This window comes from Pipistrellus hanaki (genome assembly GCF_964339955.1).
Source record: "Pipistrellus hanaki genome assembly, chromosome: 14".
In the NCBI taxonomy this organism is placed as follows: Eukaryota; Metazoa; Chordata; class Mammalia; order Chiroptera; family Vespertilionidae; genus Pipistrellus; species Pipistrellus hanaki.
In genome coordinates, this window is record NC_140516.1 from 491,782 (window position 1) to 510,852 (window position 19,071).

At 40.6% G+C, this 19,071-nt stretch overlaps 1 protein-coding gene across 14 annotated transcripts in view; it reads left to right on the forward strand.

Moving 5' to 3' along the window:
* Window positions 1–19,071, forward strand: part of CCSER2 (coiled-coil serine rich protein 2) — a 159,112-nt gene that overhangs the window by 98,980 nt on the left and 41,061 nt on the right. For 12 of the 14 annotated variants that reach the window (XM_084904146.1, XM_084904147.1, XM_084904137.1 and 9 more), the window contains one exon: window positions 5,917–6,112. The exons of the other annotated variants lie outside the window; for them this stretch is intronic. In XM_084904146.1, the coding sequence (XP_084760272.1) occupies window positions 5,917–6,112 (196 nt within the window). The remainder of the gene's footprint in view (window positions 1–5,916; window positions 6,113–19,071) is intronic. 14 annotated transcript variants of the gene reach the window in all.

Consider the following 19,071-nt stretch of genomic DNA (forward strand, 5'->3'; position numbering starts at 1 on the left):
CGCCCTATGAGGTTACTGTGAAAGGTACCCTTGAGTTTCACCTGCTGCCAAACAGTCTAGTATCTTCCCCAATAAATCTGGATTCCTAGATTCTCGCCCGGAACCGGGGTTCAGTGCAGTCTGGAGTTTTTTTCCCCTTCCTGCTAGGGCAATCCAGTAGCACAGTCAACAGTCTGTCCTCTGCGCGCATTCACGTGTGTGCCTCCAGAGCTCTGCCTTTCGCTGCTCTCCTGAGTTTCCGCCTTATAGCCCAGATTCCCACAGTATGAGCCTGGATCCCCAGAGTCTTGCCCAGAACTGGGGTTCAGCACTGTCGGAGCTTTTATCTCCTTCCTGCTAGGGAATGCCAGCCAGGCACTCAGCCGCCCCTCCTCTCCGTCCTCTCCACACGTGAACCCATGTCTCCATACCTCAGGCTTTTACAGCTCCTCTGATTTTCCTTGTGGTTTTCTCTTTCCTTCTAGTTGTAGAATTTCCAGTCAGCCAGCTTTCCTGTGGTTCTGGATGATGTTCATTTTATCTTTTAAGTGTATTTTTGAAATTGTTATGCGAGGATGCAGTTTAGATGTCTTCCTATGCCGCCATCTTGGGTTCTCTCTCTTTTGCTCATCTTTAAATAAGGTTGTTTGTTTTCTTATTGAATTTAAAAATTCTTTGTATATTTTAGATACCAGTCCTTTATTAGAGTTATATTTTACAAATATTCCTTCCAGTGTGTGGCTTGCTTTTTCATTTTCTTAATTTTGTTTTTCACAGAGCAGATATTTTTATGTAGTCCAGTCTGTCAATTTTTTCTTTCATGGATTGTACTTTTTGTTTGTATCTAAAAACCTATTGCCAAATCCAAGGTCACCTGGATTTTCTTCCTTGATATTTTCCAGTTGTTCCAGTACCATATGTTGAAAAGACTGCCCTATCTGAATTGTCTTTGCTCTTTTGTCAAAGACAAGTAGGTTCTATGGGTCTGGGTGTATTTCTGGACTCTGTTCTGGTGTACTGATATGTCTATTCTTTAGTTAGTACTCCACTGTCTTGATTAGTGTGTTACTTTACATAGTATTCCTCAAAGTTAGATATAGCCAGTCTGACCTTATTCTTCAAAATTGTGTTGGTTGTTCTGGGTCTTTTGCCTATTCATATACATTTTAGAATCATTTTATTGATATCCACAAAATAACATGCTGGAATTTTGTTTGAGATTCTGTTGAATCAAGCCTTTAAAATATATAGTATGAACATAAAAACACACACATTTAATTTTTATCATACGATTTTTAATAAAAGTGAATAAAGAAACACTAAAGGTTGTGTGAAGACAAATTGTGAATCAGATTAGGAAATATCTCTCTCTCCTATTACCTCACTCACTCCAAACACACCTCCATTTACCAGTCTAATCTATGAATCAGAAACTTTAAGCACAAAACACACAACTTGATGATTAAGAAGCTTGGTAGAAGTGGAGAAGTATATGGATACAACCACTTAATTTTGTGAGATTCCTTTAAAACTACAATAAGTAATTGGGCAGCAGTGTAATTATTAGATGTGTGGGATGACTATCAGGTGCTGTTATTGGATGAGGATTCAATTTTAACGGGTTTAAAAAAGGCTGATATCTTTACACTAATAAAAGAGAAAAATGCTAATTGACTGTACCTTTGCTACGCCCACAGCCAATCAGAGCAAGTATTCAAATTAACCCAACAAAGATGTGGTGGTTAATTTGCATACACTGAGTGGGGGAGGAGTGAAGACTGAAAACAGCTTAGAAGGAAGAGGGAGGAAAAACAGAAAGCAAGGTGACTGCCAGAGGAAAATATGGGCGGGGTGGGCGGCAGTGATGACCACTTGCAGGAATCTTTCTGCAATAGGCTCCTAGTGTTAAATAATGTTGGTGATTGTGGGCATTTCTTTCTCATGTTTCTATAATCACTGAACTCATTTATCCATTGGTTTCTTCTTATCTACTAACCTGCCTGGCCTGTGACTGACCACATAGACCACAAAGGCGCATTTCTGCCTTTACTAACACATTACTGACCTTCAGTATATTCCCCAAAGCAGCTTGCAGTGTTCTGTTGCTTTCACCATATAATTCTCTACTAGAAAGCCATGATTATTAAAATTTGTATAAAAGTACATATATGTACCTGTCATCTTTTTTTTTTTAAATCCTCATCAAGGATACCCCCCCCCCCCATAGCATTTTTAAAAAAATCTTTATTCTTGAAAGTGTTACATAGGTCCTTCTCTCCCCCCCCCCCCCCCACCACCATTGAATTATAGCCCACACCCGTGCCACTCCCCAGGCTCCATTAATATTTCAAGAAAAAAAGGATTTTAAGCATAATGATATTACCAAAACTATACTAACATAGTATGATATTACAAAGGTTGTAGGAAATATTAAAAATATGCAAATAACAGGATTACTTCTATATGTTCTTAAGATATTATTTTTTCCCTCTGGCTCTATTTTTGTTCATCAGTTTATATTGTTTATTATATTCCACATATGAGTGAGATCATGTGATATTTATCTTTCTCAGACTGGCTTATTTCACTTAGCATGATGCTCTCCAGGTCCATTCATGCATGCTGTTGCAAATGGTAAGAGTTCCTTCTTTTTTACAGCAGTGTAGTATTCCACTGTGTAGATATACCACAGCTTTTTAATCCACTCATCTCCTGAGGGGCACTTAGGCTGTTTCCAAATCTTAGCTATGGTGAATTGTGCTGCTATGAACATAGGGGTGCATATATCCTTTTTGATTGGTGTTTATGATTTCTTGGATATATTCCTGGAAATGGGATTATTGGGTCAAATGGAAGTTCCATTTTTAAATTTTTGAGGAAACGCCATACTGTTTTCCACAGTGGCTGCACCAGTCTGTACTCCCACCAGTAGTGCATGAGGGTTCTCTTTGCTCCACATGCTCTCCAGCACTTGTCATTTGCTGATGTGTTGATGGTAGCCATTCTGACAGGTGTGAGGTGGTACCTCATTGTTGTTTTGATTTGCATGATTAGTGAACATATGTTTTCATAGGTTCTTGGGTTTCTGAATGTCCTCTTTCAAAAAGTATCTATTTAGGTCCTTTGCCCATTTTTTGATTGGATTGTTTATCTTCCTGTTATTGAGTTGTATGAGTTCGTGTAGTCTGCTTGACCTGACTGGGATGCTCTAGGAATGTGTGGGTTGTGTAGACCCAGCTGTTGTAATTGTGTCTCGATTGCTGTCGTCCTGTTCGTGGGTTGGCTTAGCGCCTGGGCTGGATGACTGTGAGTCTCAATCCCAACCACCTTGTAACAACTGTGACACAGGTGCTGACAGAGCAGAACAAGACCAAGCAAGCCAAGCTGAAAACAACAAGCCAACAGCCACAGAAACAAGAATAATTATGAGGAAAAAACAGTACAGAAAGACAAGAGACCAAAGAATTAGAAAAGAAAAAAGAAACAAAAAGGAATATGAAAGAAAAGAAAAATAATTAGAAAGAAAAGTAAAAAATGTTAAATGAGACAATTGTTAAAAATAATAATAATGAATAAAATAAAATATAGAATAGGAAAAGAATAAATGAAAAAATAAGAAAGGAAAAAAGAGAGAAAGAAAACGTAGTATAAGAAAAGAGAAGAGAGAAACAGATATTAAAGTTTTATAGGTGGAGTGGTCTCTGTGTCCCCACTTATTATTAATGGAATGACACTTCTTTGGTGCCATGGGAATAAGAATATCTTGAGGCCCCCACAGAAGGATACGGTATTGAAAAAAGCATTATTTTGGTTGAAGTAAACTCCTCCCTGTGTTCTCAAGGTCCCATCGCCCTCGGTCTCGCCATGGGAGAAGTCTGGCTTTGTCTTTAGCAGAGAGGGATTTGAAGCCGCTGCCCAGACTTTCCATTGCATTTGCACAGTCCAGTCCTGCATCTCACTAGGCTAGCTCGTGTTCCAGCTATACTCCATTGCATGTGGGGTTTGCTTGGCTGTGGGCCATGCAGCTCCCAGGGCCACATGGTTATAGAAGGGGCACAGGCGAGTGCAAGGAACCAAGAGGAACTAGAGAGAAAGAATTCCTTTGTATTTGTATTCCAGATTTTCACAGGCTTGCAGTGGCTCCAACCCCAGCCAGTTATATTTGTTCCAGGTTAGCCTGACAGGCAAGTGCCTTCCTTACCTCACCTCGCCTTCACCGTGCGAGCATCCATCTTCCCCTTGGTTGGGCCCCTTCCCCCAGTGATTTGCAAGGAATGCACAGTGCAGCATTGCAGCTCCCAGGTGCAGTGCCCAGGTGACCGTGCTTATGTCCAGCAGACCCTTTGCCTCAATCCTATTAACATTAATAACTAATTACAATGATGACAAAAGTGAAAAGAGAGGAAACAAATTTTGTAAATGAAATATAAAAGAGAAGTAAAGAAAATATTAAAAATAAAAAGTGTTCCCCTCCATAGGTTTTAGTGCCAATTGTGTTCACCCTTTGTGGAGCCCGCTGGATTTTGCTCCATGAGGTCAAGTTGGCCACTGGGTGTGCTGGTCACAGTCATTGTCCCTGCCTGGCCCTTGGCAACGTGAAAGATGCTCAGCACAGCAGAGCCCCACATCTGGTGGGCGGGGCTTCTGGGGTCCAGAGGCCCATCTGCCTCCAGTATGGATGTCCTTGCTTCTTTGCCCAGGGGCCTGCACTGTGCTCCTGGGCCTCACCAGTGGTTCAGACACACCAGCCTTGGGGGTGCGGCTCTAGCCTGTGGGAAGGTGGTCTCTTCCTTTTCTTTCTGGCACAGGGCGCTGACCTCCCTGGGAAACAAGGGTCTGCTTCCCATCATGCAGCCCAGGGCTGAGCGCAGGCCCACCTGCCGCCCAGCAGAAGCCCTCTCAGGGCACAGCTGCATCGCCTTAACTCTGATGGCCTCTTGGCACTTCTGGTAGCCATACCAGTAGGGGTGTTCAGAGAAAATGTTGTGAAAACAAAGCTTATATTGAGCATTTGAGAATTTAGAGATTTGGGAATATTTATTCAAAGCTAGAAAATTTTAGCAGAAATCATTTCTTCTTTTTAATGTGGTTGAAATTTAATGCATTATGAGTTTTGCAAATTCATTGCATCAGGAATTTAACTTTATCCTGATAAAATATATCCATTACAGTATATTGTAAAGGACATTTTTTTCAACATGTTTTTGTTTTAACATAGGAACCAACTGGAATTATGTGTATTGTGAATGCAGTACTTTTTAAATTGCTGTAGCTATGACTTCTGATTGAAATATGGTTTTCCACATCCATAAAATACATTATCCCTAGTCTTAAATGTTCAAACAAAAAAATTCTAATTTACTCAGAATGTGTATTGTATGAAACTAAAGGAAAGTTTAATTTTTTTTTACAGTGGATTTTTAAAATGTAGTTTAAGATTAGGAAAGAAGACTTAAAAATCTTATTTAATCTTTATTGGAAAAAATAATTTGTCAACAGTGTAAAACTTAACTGTCTACTGGGACTTTAAAGAAATAGGAGTCCTGTAGTGTTATGGGCTAAAAAAAAAAAAAAAAAGTTATGTTGAAGAGGCCAATTAAAGTCAACAGATAAAAAGGAGGCAATCGGTGTGGAAAAAAGAAAAATATTTTTTCCAGGCAAGGCCTTTCCACAAAGATTTTTGTTTCTATTCATGTTCCTAAGGAATAAGGTTTATTCAACCAATGTGTAAAATACACAAAAGGGAAGAGCAGTGCAACTAGAACTGATTGGACTTTTCAGTGGAAACAAATTCAGGGTCTGAGGTGAGTAAAAGTCAAAGGCTTTGTGATAATGATAAGTCAATTATAATATTCATTACAGTAATTTTATTACCTTTATTTTTTTCTGAAATTTGTGTTGTATATCTTTTACCTCCAACTTCTCCTGCCCTTCTAGAGGCTCTCCCTACAGAGAATCTCCTTTGGGTCATTTTGAAAGCTATGGAGGGACCCCCTTTTTCCAGGCTCAGAGAATGTTTGTAGATGTACCTGAAAACACAGTGATACTGGATGAGATGACCCTCCGGCACATGGTCCAGGATTGCACTGCTGTAAAAACTCAGTTACTCAAACTGAAACGTCTGCTACATCAGGTGAGTATATAATGAACATTTTGACTCTTGATATTTTTAGTTGCAAGATATATTAACATTACTTTAAAATTTTTAAATTGGGTTTTTAATGTCTATTTAGATTTATGTAAAAATAATACTTGTAAATGGTACTTAATAGCCCAGCTGGTGTACCTCAGTGTTTTTGGTTGACCTGTCAAGAGGTCACAGTTTGATTTCTGCTCAGAGCACATTCTGGGTTTCAGGCTTGATCCCCAGTGGGGGGCAGGCAGGAGGCAGCCAATTAATGATTCTCTTAATCATTAATGCTTCTATTTCTCTCTCCCTCTTCTTTCCTCTCTGAAGTCAATAAAATATATTAAAAATACTTTTTTAAATAGTACACAATAGAAATTTTTGTGGAAGAAAAAAATATAAGAATTTGTATATGGTCTCCATACAGTCCCCAATATTTATGAACTGTGTAATATTGGATTAGCCAATCTCTGCTTCTGTTTCCTTATTTTTATAGTACCTGCACTGTAAGGTTATGAGAGAATTAGAAACAGTAGTTTTAAATTGAGAGATTTAATACCTGAAACATAGTAGGCTTTCTGTCATCATTGACGGCTACTAATTTCAGCTAAGTGGAAAATAAGAAAGAGCAGTTTTTATTTACATCTATATACATAGAAGCCAAGTGACTAGGCCGACCAGAATGACTGGTCATTATGACGTGCACTGGGGCAGCCAACTGGCCCAATTGCCTCCCCCCGCCCCCAACATCCTGCGGTCCCTCCCCCAGGCCAGCCTGGCTCCCAGTCGGCCCCCCTTCCTGATTGGGAGCGGGACCAGCCAGCGAATAGCCTGCAGCCCCTCCCCCAGACTGGTCCCACCCCTGATCAGCTCCCCATCCCCTAATTGGGGGCAGGGCCAGCTGGCCAACTGCCCACATCCTGTCCCTGCCCCCCTCGCGCCTCCCTCCTCCCCTTTGCCAGCCCAGCTCTAATTGGGGTGAGCTGGCCAGACCCCACCCATGCACGAATTCATGCACTTGGCCCCTAGTAATCATATAATTGTACTTTTGTTAGAAACCTTCAGGTTTAATTTTTCTCCATCTTATTTTTTTATTCGAGAAAATCTAGACTAATAACAGTGATGTGACTTCTCAAAAGATATGGAGTGAGCTGATGTTTGAATCTGGCTTCTGTTTCGATAGCATTTTTTTTGTTTGAACATGTAACACTTAAGAGACAAGGTCAGATGCATAGCAGAAAACTTAGGAATAAAATACTAATTTCAAAATGTGGATATCTTTAGTTTTAAATCTATATTTGTGTTTTATAGACTGGTCAAATTTTGCTTAAATTAATGTTGATAAAGAACATTCTGGCTTGCTTGCTCAACTTATTTTCTCATCTTCCTCAGGGTTGTGTATTCTAGCTAATTCTGAGCAGGGACCAAGTGTTAGAGTTTGTGATGGTAATAAAACCAAATGCAAGCCATATGCTCAGAAGTGAAATATGGCTCTGCTACGTCACCAATGATGATTAGTATATTCTGTTACTGTCATGTAAATTATTTTATATTATTTGGTTATGGATTTCCTGGGCTACTCTTCTCCATGCTTATAGATATTGGACCTTTCTGTGCTAAGGCTGGGAGTGAGAACATGCAGATATCCCATTCTTGGACTCTTCAGGACAGAAAGGATTTCAAGTTTGAAATATACAGACATAGAGCTTAGAATGTAGTTTAATTGTAGTAGGAGTAGACCAGTTTTTATAGTATTTCTCTGCTTGCCAGTCTGGAGAGAAGATTTCTGATCAGGAGCTTTAGAGACAAAGGAAAGAAGACATAGAAAGGGTGGGAAATAGCTAAACTATGTTCAGTGTCTCCTTTGAGTTAGCCGGTCGGTAGCTTTTTTTGTGTTTGGATTTATTGTGCTGAAACATGAAGCTTGCCCTAACCGGTGTGGTTAAGTAGATAGAGCATCGGCCTGTGGACTCAAGGGTCCTAGGTTTGATTTTGGTCAAGGGCATGTACCTTGGTTGCAGGCACATCCCCAGTAGGGGGTGTGCAGGAGGCAGATGATTGATGTTTCTCTCTTGTCGATGTTTCTAACTCTCTATCCCTCTCCCTTCCTCTCTGTAAAAAATCAATAAATTACATTTAAAACACACACACACAATAAGAAACCATGAAGCATGATCACACCAGGCCACCTCTAATAGTGAGAGAAGTTAGGTAATTTAGAGAATAAGTACCATAAGAATAGAAAGCTGTTTTTCGAGACACTTTATGAAAAACTGAATCTCTTAATGGGTTTGTGCATTACTCTGAAATTTTAGATAGTACACATTGACCAATTGACTTTTTGTTTACACAGTAACAATAAAATTATGAGAAGAAAATTGCAAAATCTTTTTAGGGCATGCTTAAATTTCCCACAAATGCTAATAGATGTTAAAAGCTGAATAAATCCAAGATTTCATATAACTGCCTCTTAATTTTTTTCCTTTTTAATATTACTAAATTTTAAAGAAGTTTAGTGTGATAAATATACAGTCTACAAACATTCACGTAGTGTCAGAGGCTTAGTGAAAAGCAGTCTTGCTTTCCCCCACTGCTGGCCATTTGTCTCGACAAGCTGAGACTGCTGGCTCACTGTCCAACAGTGCGATGCAAACTGCACTTTGTCCTCCCCCTTGCCCTCTGCTGTCTGAGTTCCAGGGCAGCTTGTGCTGTGAGTCCTCAGGTTAGAAAGCAAACCATTGACCGCAGCCATGAGTTGGTTTATTATTGCACCTCTGGCCATTTTTCCTTCTGAGTAAAGTGAACACCAGATGCACTGCTTGAGATTTTGCCCACAGGAGGATTTCCTTCGCTGCTGTTCCTCTGGGTGTCCCAGAAAGAGGCTGGCTCGCTCAACTGTCCACTTCTGGGTGCCATCTGTGTGTTGTACACCAGCCCCGAGGATGCTCTGCCAGCTAATCATAGGGAACTCCTCGGAGAGCGGAGAGCGGCTGGGAGAGAGAAGGGTGGAGCAGGCGTGGAAACATGGGCATTTGAGCCACTTCTTCATGTGACTTACTTGTTTCCTCAGGGCCTACTTGGGCCCTGGCACAGCTGTACCACTTGCATTTGATGATGGAATCTTGCTATGCACACTCCACTTTAGGCTTTGTGTGTCAGATAATACCTAGTTCATGATGGTAACTGAGTGGCCTTAGGTTAAGCATTTAGTTACTAAGATCCAGCAGCAAGCCACGAGCTGTGTCTCCAAAGGAGAGCAGTTCCTGACAGAGGTTGGCAGGGCTTCGCTCCTAAGGGCCTGCACTGAGCTGCACCTGCAGAAGCCTGGGAAGACGGTGTCCTTCTCTGCCACCGCCACTGCTAGACCACAGGCCCCATGTGGCAGAGCAGCTGGCACAGCCGCCTTCTGGGTCTTGTTCAGAACTAGCAGCTCTCCAGGCCACTAGGTAAATGGGCTGGAATAATACACCCAAACGAGGACTAGGTTACCTCAAAAACAGAGGCCAGCATTATAGGTCTTCTTTGGTTGCAGAAAGGACCAGATGCAGCAACTCTTCCTACACCTTCTTTAGACCTGCCCATGACTCCCACTGCTACACCAACTTCTCTCTCTACAGCAGCTGCTCATCTTCCTTTTGTGTTCCTGGCAGTAAGGTAAATCAGTGATTGGACAGTGCTATTCATTATAGCTTGTACATGAAGTGTTTGTTACTGGTCCATTGAGAGTTAAAGTAGCACTTGCCAGAATAGAAATGAACACATTTCATCCTTCTTTCACAAATTCTTACCACCGAAGGCAAAAAAAAAAAAAAAAAAAAAAAAAAATTTAAGCCAAACTAAACTGTATTTAGTGACGATTTATAGTCTGGTACAAGCTTTTTGTTGTTTCTCAGGCAGGAAGCAGTTTGTGGACCAGAACTGATCTACAAATCAAACTGTATAACACTAGTGTGAGATACTCTTCTTACCTGTGAAAGACAAGTCCAAGGAGTGATAAAGATATACAATCAAATGTTGTGTCAGAGGTATCTTTATGCAAGAGAGAAAAGGTTACTCTGGAATGGAGATGAAGACATTAACTATATTGCCACTATAGAGAATACAAACTGGAAGATGAATTTATCAGGTGAAGAATTTGGGGTTAGATCAAGGGAATCAGCATGAGCAAAGGTACAGGTTCTTCACTTCTCACAATGACTGAGGGAAAACCCATGAGTAAAGAAAAAAGAAAAGTAAAAGCAGTGCTCACTTGATACACTTAGAGTTAATATAACTGCTTACCTTAAAAATGCTTATTAATAGGAAATAATTAAGCATCTATGCTGCATTTATAGTGGGATCTATTCTATATAATAAAAGGCTAATATGCTAAGTGTCCAACCATCAGGTGACCGGTCGACTGTTCAACTAATCAAAGCGTAATATGCTAATGATATGCTAAGGCCATTCAACCACTCGCTATGACGTGCACTAATCACCAGGGGGCAGAGAGTCGAATAGTGCTATGTTGTGCACTGACCATCAGGGGGTAGATGCTCTCCCTTGCAGGCCTGGTCCCTCCCAATTGCCCTCTCCTGCTGGATCCACATAGGGACAGGATCTTTGACCACATGGGGGCAGCCATCTTGTGTGTTGAAGTGAAGGTCAATCTGCATATTACTCTTTTATTAAATAGGATAGAGGCCTGGTGCATGGGTGGGGCCAGCTGGTTTGCCCTGAAGGGTGTCCCAGATCAGGGTGGGGGTTTCCTTGTGGAATAACAAGGCCTTGGCAAGGGGCCTGAGATGGGTTGCAGGCCGGCCATGCCCCCCGGCGACCCAAGAGGAGGCCCTGGTATCTGGAATTTATTTACCTTCTACAATTGAAACTTTGTAGCCTAGAGCAGAGCCAAGCCTCCTGCTCGATCCATGGCCGGCAGCCATTTCTATTGGGACTTATGTACCTTCTATAATTGAAACTTCGTAGCCTTAAGCACAGGCCTGGGTCAGCCAGGCTGTGCGGAAAGTTTGCTTCCTCCTTTGTTAGGGGCAATATTAGCCTGCTCTTTCCAGCTCCATGGCTGCCGCCATTTGTGTTTAGATATGTTTACCTTCTATAATTTGTTTACCTTTTTTGTAGCCTTGAGTGGAGGCCTAAGCTGGCAAGAGCAGGCAGAAAGCTTCGCTTCTTCCATTACCTGGGAAACCCAAGCCTCCCTCCTGCTCTCTGTGGCCATAGTCATCTTGATTGGGCTTATTTGCATACTCACTTTGATTGGCTGGTGGGTGTGGCTTGTGGATGTAATGAAGTGATGGTCAATTTGCATATTACTCTTTTATTAGGTAGGATATTCAGCGTCTACTTTGACCTTGGAGAGGAGATGAAAAATCTAAGGTGGAATAATGAGAAAAGCATGATGTCATTTTTTGGGGTGACATTTTCTTTATGATTCATACCCTGTCTACATGTTTGGGGGATAAAAATACAGAAATATATAATAGTGCCTTATAAGATGATTTTTCTTTAAAAATGTTTATTATGTGACACTATCCCACGGCCAAATTACATAATCTAACCGTTGCTTTTATAAGAGTTGATAATACATCACCATGGTTCCCTATCTTGCTTTTGTTCTAAAGCATCTCAGCTATTCTTAGTCTTTTGCTTTTTCATAAGATGCTAGAATCATTTTGTCCAGTCTTTTGAAAAACTCATTTGGGGTGTTAATCGGAATAGCATTGAATCTATAGGACAATTTCAAGAAGAATTAACATCTTGGAATATTTAGATTTAGTATCCAAAAATGTGATACAGGTCCATTGGTTTAGTTTACATTTTTTTCAATAAAGTTTTATATTTATTTTCTTTTAAAAGTCTTGAACAATTTTGTTTGATATATTTCTAGTTTTTGAGGCTGTTGTAAGTGCTGCTATTTTCTAATGGAATGTTGTTGGTGTACAGAAATGTAGTCAGTAAACAGGGTTTTATTGAATTTGTATCCAGTAACCTTGATACAACTATTATTCTAATAACTTATCATTAGATTTATTTAAATTTTTAAATTTATATAAGCATGTAATCTGCAGTAATGATAGTATGTATTTCCTTTCCAATGTTTGTATTTTTCCTTGCCTATCCACTGGCTAGGAACTCCAGTATAATATTGGATTGTTCCTGAACTTAGTTAACAGGCGTGCTTTCCATGGTTGTCTATTAAATGTGATATCCACTATATCTTTTATGTCGATACCCTTTGTGAGATGAATGAAATTTATTTTTTATTTTATTTTTTAATATAAAACTTTTTGAAACTTTTCCATTCTTACAAAAACATTGCAAGCACTTCAAGTTTCATGAACTTTTTTTCTGAATCACTGAGAGTAAATTGCCTGCTGAAGCACATCACCCCAAGTATCGCGTGCGTTTCCTACTGAAAAAAGGTTTCCTCCTATATAACCACTACATTGTCAGGAAATCAACTTTGGTGCACTGTTAGCATCTCTCCTCAGAGCCTGTTCAGGTTTTGCTATCTGTCCTGGTAACGTTCTTTATAGCAGCAAGGTCCAGTTCAGGATCCCATCTAGTTACCTTCAAACCTCAGTCCTTCCTCAGCCTTCCCTTGGCTTGATGGCCTTGACACTTGTATGTAATGGGCCAGTCATTCTACAGAATGCTCTCCCTTTGGATTTGTATAAATGCTTGCATTTGGTTTCTGCATCTTTAACAATGCTACATTGTCCTTTATGGCTGTTTATCCTAAAGTGATATTGGCATTGATCACTTGATAACGGTGTTGCTGCCAGCCTTATTAACTGTGACCTTACTTTTCCCCTATATAATTAGCATTTTGTAGGGAAGAATTTTGAAACTATATAAATATCCCATTCTTTGTCAATTTTTATTCAATGTTTTTTTTTTATATTATGTCCTGTGGTTTCTTATTTTATGCAATCAGTTATAATTTGGGAATATAATTTATCATGATGCTCAGACTGCCCAAGATTTGGCATTTGAGAGTTTTTTCAGTTGGCTTCTATGTTTTGACTTGTACCCATATTCTTGGAGTAGTCTTTCCAGAGGTGCCAGGCTATTTAGTATTTCCCCTGTTCCAACCGGGAAACAGCCATTTCCCCACGGAGCCCAATAAAGAATGGTATTTGGGAGCCAAGATCTGGAGGCTAGTTGTGCTTATTGCTATTGTCGGCAGTGGGGGAGGGTGGGGGGTCAGTGCCTTTGAGCTCGTTTAAGATGTGTATGTGTGTGTTGTGGGTGTCTGTCTGCATACTGTGACTATATTTTATATCTGTATCTGTTAAGAGCTATATTCATACCTTTAATTGAGTCTAAAGACAGCATTTCTCCTTTTCCATATTTATAACTCTGTTCTCCAACAGGGAGAAAATTGGTATCTATTTTCCTTAATATATTTACTCATTTGATCAATAGAACACAGAGCAGCAGGAGGAAATAGACAATGCAGAGTATGTGCTGAAGTGTCCACTGGAAAACAAGTGGACACAGGAGGATTTTAAAGTAAATATTGAGAAAAACTCAGTATTAAAGATCAATTATTTACTTGTTTTATTCTATAGTAAATTCATATGTTTGAAGAGTTGAGTATTTTGATTAAATATAGGAATTTTATTAAGTTAGAAGAAATTTGCAGCTAATATTTTTAAGTGTCACAAGAAACCTATTGGAAAGGATATCCTGATTCGATATGTACAAATAAAATACTTTTATTTACTTTAAAAGTCTAAACAAAATAATTTTTTAAATAATATCCTATATAATAAAAGGCTAATATGCAAATTGACTGGACAAAGGAATGACCAGTTGCTATGACATGCACTGACCACTGGGGGCAGATGCTCAACACAGGAGCTGCCCCCTAGTGGTCAGTGCGCTCCCACTCAGTTAAAAGCCCTGAGCCTGGCTCATGGCTGGAGAGTGCAGTGGTGGTGGCAAGAGCCTCTTGCACCTCCGTGGCAGTGCTAAGTCTTCAGTTGGACATTGGCTCCCAGATTGCGAGAGGGTACAAGCTGGGTTGAGGGCCCCGCCCCCCACCAGTGCACAATTTCGTGCACCAGGCCTCTAGTTTGCTTATAATATTACACATCTATGCAAATACCACAACATTCCAATCAATTTTAATGCATGATAGATTTTTCTGTTTTAAAAATGTCTTTGTCTCAACCATTTGTTAAAATCATCTAATCTCTGAAAAGCTTATTTAAAATTAGGCTTTATGAGTGCATTTTTAAAAGCCTCTCTAATGTTGCTTGAATCATTATGTTTTAACTCCCATAGGTGTTACAGCATTCTTTAAAATTTTACAGCATTCCTTAAAATTTTACAGCATTCCTTAAAAATTACTCTCAGTGCACATTCCAGATTCTGTGTGATATGATACAGTTTTCAACCATATTTTTAAAGTTAATTTTTGAAAAGCAAATGAAAATACGAATCTCTCTTCTTCCTCTAATCCCTTTCCTAAGATGCCTCCTGTGACTTGCTGCAGCAGATCTGAAACATAAGGCAGCTTTGTTGACATCACTGATGATGCTTGTCAGCAGAGGTTGGTCAGCACTGCCAGGTTTTTGTTGTTAGTCACTTCAAGTATCCATGTCCATTGTAGCTGCTCTGGAACTCATAGGAAAATCCCAGTTTTTGCAAAGTCCTAGAAGAACCACATGGGTAAGATGGAGTTTGTTATAGGATTTATCAGCAAGTTAATATGTATAACAGTTAGGTTATTAGAACAAAATTTACCTATGTGCTGTGTCCAAAAAGTGGAAATCGTTTGCTGACAGTAGTCCCCTAATACTCTTAAGAATAAAGGAAGGCTTATCTATCTTTTTGAATCTTTAATAAAAATGCTGACATTTAATTAGCTTAAGGTTACCTGCATTTAGAGTTTAAAAATCCTAACTAGAGTTTACACAAACTGCTAAAACTGGATTGCTCATGTTTTATACAGTGATGTGTTGTACATATTTTTTGCATTTATTATGCAAAATCTGTACAACAGCACCCATCAGTGTTCAATAAGTGTTAGCTCCTTACTATGTGTAATGTGAATCATGAACTTTGCATGCATGATTGTAATTCAGACTTTTTTTAAAAAAGAGGTCTTCTATTTTAAGGTTTCATTATCCCCTGTAATCCTTAAAGATGCTTTTCTCAAACTGTTTCCTTATTTTGGCTCAGACACTTTTCAACTTAGTCACAGTTTAATAGAGAGTACTATAGTTGGTCAGTGCCAAAGGCATTTGGAGGGAGCTGGTGTTATTAATTGATGCATCAGAGATCATATTCCTTTCTTTAAATCCTTATGCTTTGATGGGAATAGTTGTTTTTTTTTTTTATCTCCTATGTATAAATTGCTAGACTCAAATTAGAAGGTTTTTTTTTTTTTAGAGGCATAGCAATAATTTAAACATTAATAATGCCCAGTTGTTTTTGGCTATATTATAAATTTATTTTATTTAGAACATTGATTTTCAGTTTTCAAAAATATTGGTCTGGTGTATGGGGCTTTCACTTGCAATTGATTTCTAATCTTAATACATTAATTAAGAATAATATCTATCTGATACAAATTATTTGCAATGTGTTGATATTTTTTTATGTTCTAAATCAAGAAAAAGGGAAAACAAAAACAAACTTTTCCTTAGAGGGTCACATAATAACTACTTTAGCCTTTTCAGCAAGAGGCATGACTGAGGTTTTTATGTAGATATTCATGAAGTCATTTAAAATGCAGCCATTAGAAATTAAACACCGTTCTTAGTCCATGAACTGTAAGAAAAATCGGCAGCCAGCTGGTCTGTCCAATGCGCTGTGGTTTATCAACCTTTTCTGGCTTAGAGCATGGCTTGTGTTTGTAACTGCGGGTGTGTGTTTGAATGAAATGTCTACTCTCTGTATTTGCAGTAGCAGAATGTCTATTTTATTGAGCTTTTTAATTGTTGTGCTTATATCTTATTTATCTTTACTAAATAATTACCTTTGATCTGTGAGTTTCTGAGAATAACTTTGTGCTATAATTATGGATTTTTCCATTTCCCCTTTTAATGCTGTGAATTTTTGTTTTAGTGTCTTCAGGCAATTTTACTAGAGCAGTAATGCTCCCTTATCTGTGGTTTCATTTTCTTCAGTTTAAGTTACCTGTGATCAATTGCAGTCCAAAAATATTAAATGGAAAATTCTAGATATTTTGAGGGAGAAGACATATTTGCATAATTTTTTACAGTATAATAATTGTTCTATGTTATTACTAGTTGTTAAGCTCTCCACTGTACATGATTTATAAAGTGAGGAAGAACAGTATATATAGGGTTCAGGACTATCAGGTTTCAGGAATCCACTGCGGAGTCTTAGCATGTATTTCCTTCAGATAAGGGGGAACTACTGTATATAAATTTTTATGATTGGTACGTCTTGGTGGATTGTTCCTGATCACCAATTAAAGTCTTTGTTTACCCTTATTAATACTTTTCATTTTTGTCTCGTTATAATAATACTAATGGTCCACAGCACAAAATTCGTGCACATTAAAAGGGAATTAATTAGAGGAAATACTTTAATATTGCTATTTGCCCTTTCTCTATAATAGAAGGGTCAGAGATGAATGAAAATTAGTAAAATGTATATGAAAACTTTCCTCCTGTGAGAGTCTGGGCGCATTGCTGGATCCAGAGTCAAGTCCCCGCCTACCCACAGTGCCTCAAAATTGCGTGAGACCTAGACCCAGTTGGCCCCACCCTTGTCAAGCCCCTCTGGGAGGGGGTACAGTCTCAGGTCCCCTGTCAAGCCCCGTTGGGCGGGGGAGCAGGTTCAGGTTTCCCAGTGCACCCTCAGCTCTCCCAGCTCGGTGCCAGGGCAAGAGGCGTAGCCCGACATCCCTCGGCCCAGCACCAGGACAGCAGCGTGGCCTGTGGTCCCCGGGCTCGGCACTGGGGCGGGGGCACGGCCTGAGGTCCTCCATCAAGCCCCGTTGGGGTGGGGGGCGCAGCCTGAGGTCCCCCGTCAAGCCCCACTGGACGGGGGAGCTGCCTGAGGTCCCCCAGCCCAGCACTGGGGCAGGGGTGCACCTTGAGGCCCCCCATCAAACCCTGCCAGGCGGGGGACGTGGCCTGAGGTCCCCTAGCCCAGGTTAAGGTCAGGGGGGTGCACCTTGAGGTCCCCCATCAAGCCCTGCCAGGTGGGAGATGCGGCCTGAGATCACAGTCAAGCCCCGTGGGGGTGTGTGGCCTGAGGTCCCCATCAAGCCCTGCTGGGTGGGGGGCATGGTCTGAGGTCCCCTGTCCAGGCTAGGCAGGGAGTGCAGCCTCAGGTTCCTGACCCAGTGCTGGGAGGGTGGCACAGCCTCAGTTCCTCCATCAAGCCCCACCGGGTGTGGGGGGTACGGCCTCAGGTCCCCAACTGAGGTGGGGGGTGGCACAACCTGAGGTACCCTGTCCCAGGGCTGGGGGAGCTGCCTGAGGTCCCTCAGCCTAGCACCGGGTTGGGGGTGCACCTTGAGATCCCCCATCAATCCCCACCGGGCAGGGGTGCGGCCTGAGGTCCTTCCGTCAAATCCTGCCAGGCAGAGGGCACGGCCTGAAGTCCCCCAGCCTGCCACCAGGGAAGGGGGCACAGCCTCAGGTCCCCTGCCCCTGCCCAGCACCCTGCAGCCGCAGGTCCCTGCTGATTGCTCATTAAGGCTCCTTAACGGAAACTTGGCCTCCGTTGTGGGCTCACCCATCTTGTGTTACGGAAACCCTGCCTCTGCTGTGGGCACAGCCATCTTTGTGACAATGTGACGGTCAATTTGCATATTCCCTCTTTATTAGATAGGGTTGGTATTATTAGTTTTGTTTTTCTGATTGTTGAGATTTATATGTAATTTCTTTTTGTTTGCTTCATTTTTTTTTAAAGTCAATTCTTAGTTTTCTAGGGCCTCCATAACCAAGTATCACACGCTGGAGGCATAAACCACAGAAATGCATTCCTTCACGGTCTGGAGGCTAGAAATAGGAATCGGGGGTCATGAGGGCCATGCACTCTGCTGGTTCCAGGAGAGGAATCTGTAACCTGTGGTGGCTGCTGGCGGTCCTAGGCATTCCTTGCTTGTAGGTGCATTCCTCCCCTCTGCTCCATCTTCCTGGGACCTTCATGTTACCTGTGTTTCTGGGCCCAAATTTCTGTCTCATAAGCATTCAGGCATCTTGGATGAACTCAATTTGATTACATCTGCAAATACCCGATTTCCAAGTGAAGTTACATCCACAAGTTCTGGGTTAGTTTGAATTTCTGGGGGAGCATGATTCAGCCTAGCAGTACTGTGGGGGTATAATTTCCCTGCAGTGAAATGTAGCCTTTTTAATTGTACATTCTGTGAGCTTTGACAAATGCATATAATTATGTCGTTTTTACAGTCACATCCTCAAAAAATTCTTTTTCCCCCTTTTATAGTTGATCCCTACACTCACTGACTCCTAGCAACTGCTGATATGTTTTATGTCTCTGTAATTTTGCCTTTTCAAGACTGCCACATAAGTAGACAAGACTCTAGCCTTTTGAGTCTAGTATTTTTCACTTATCATAATTCATTTCAAATTCATTCATGCTGATCCATGTATCAGTACTTGTTCCTGTTTGTTCCTGAGTAGTATTCCATTGTATGCATGTATCCTAGTTTGTTTACCCATTTCACTTTTTGGCAATTAGGAATAAAGCCCTATAAACATTCACACACAGACACACAGAGAAATGCATGTTTTCATTTCTCTTGGGTAAATACCTGGGCTGGGATTGCCAGGTAGTATGGAAAAGGTACATTTTACTTTTTAAGAAACTGCCAAACTGTTTTCCCAAGTGGTTGTCATTTTGCATTCTCACTAATGATTAATTAGAAATTCCCGTTGTTCTGCATCCTTGCCTACACTTGGTATTGATAGAATTTTTCAGAAGCCTTTCTCCTGGTGTGCAATGGTATCTTA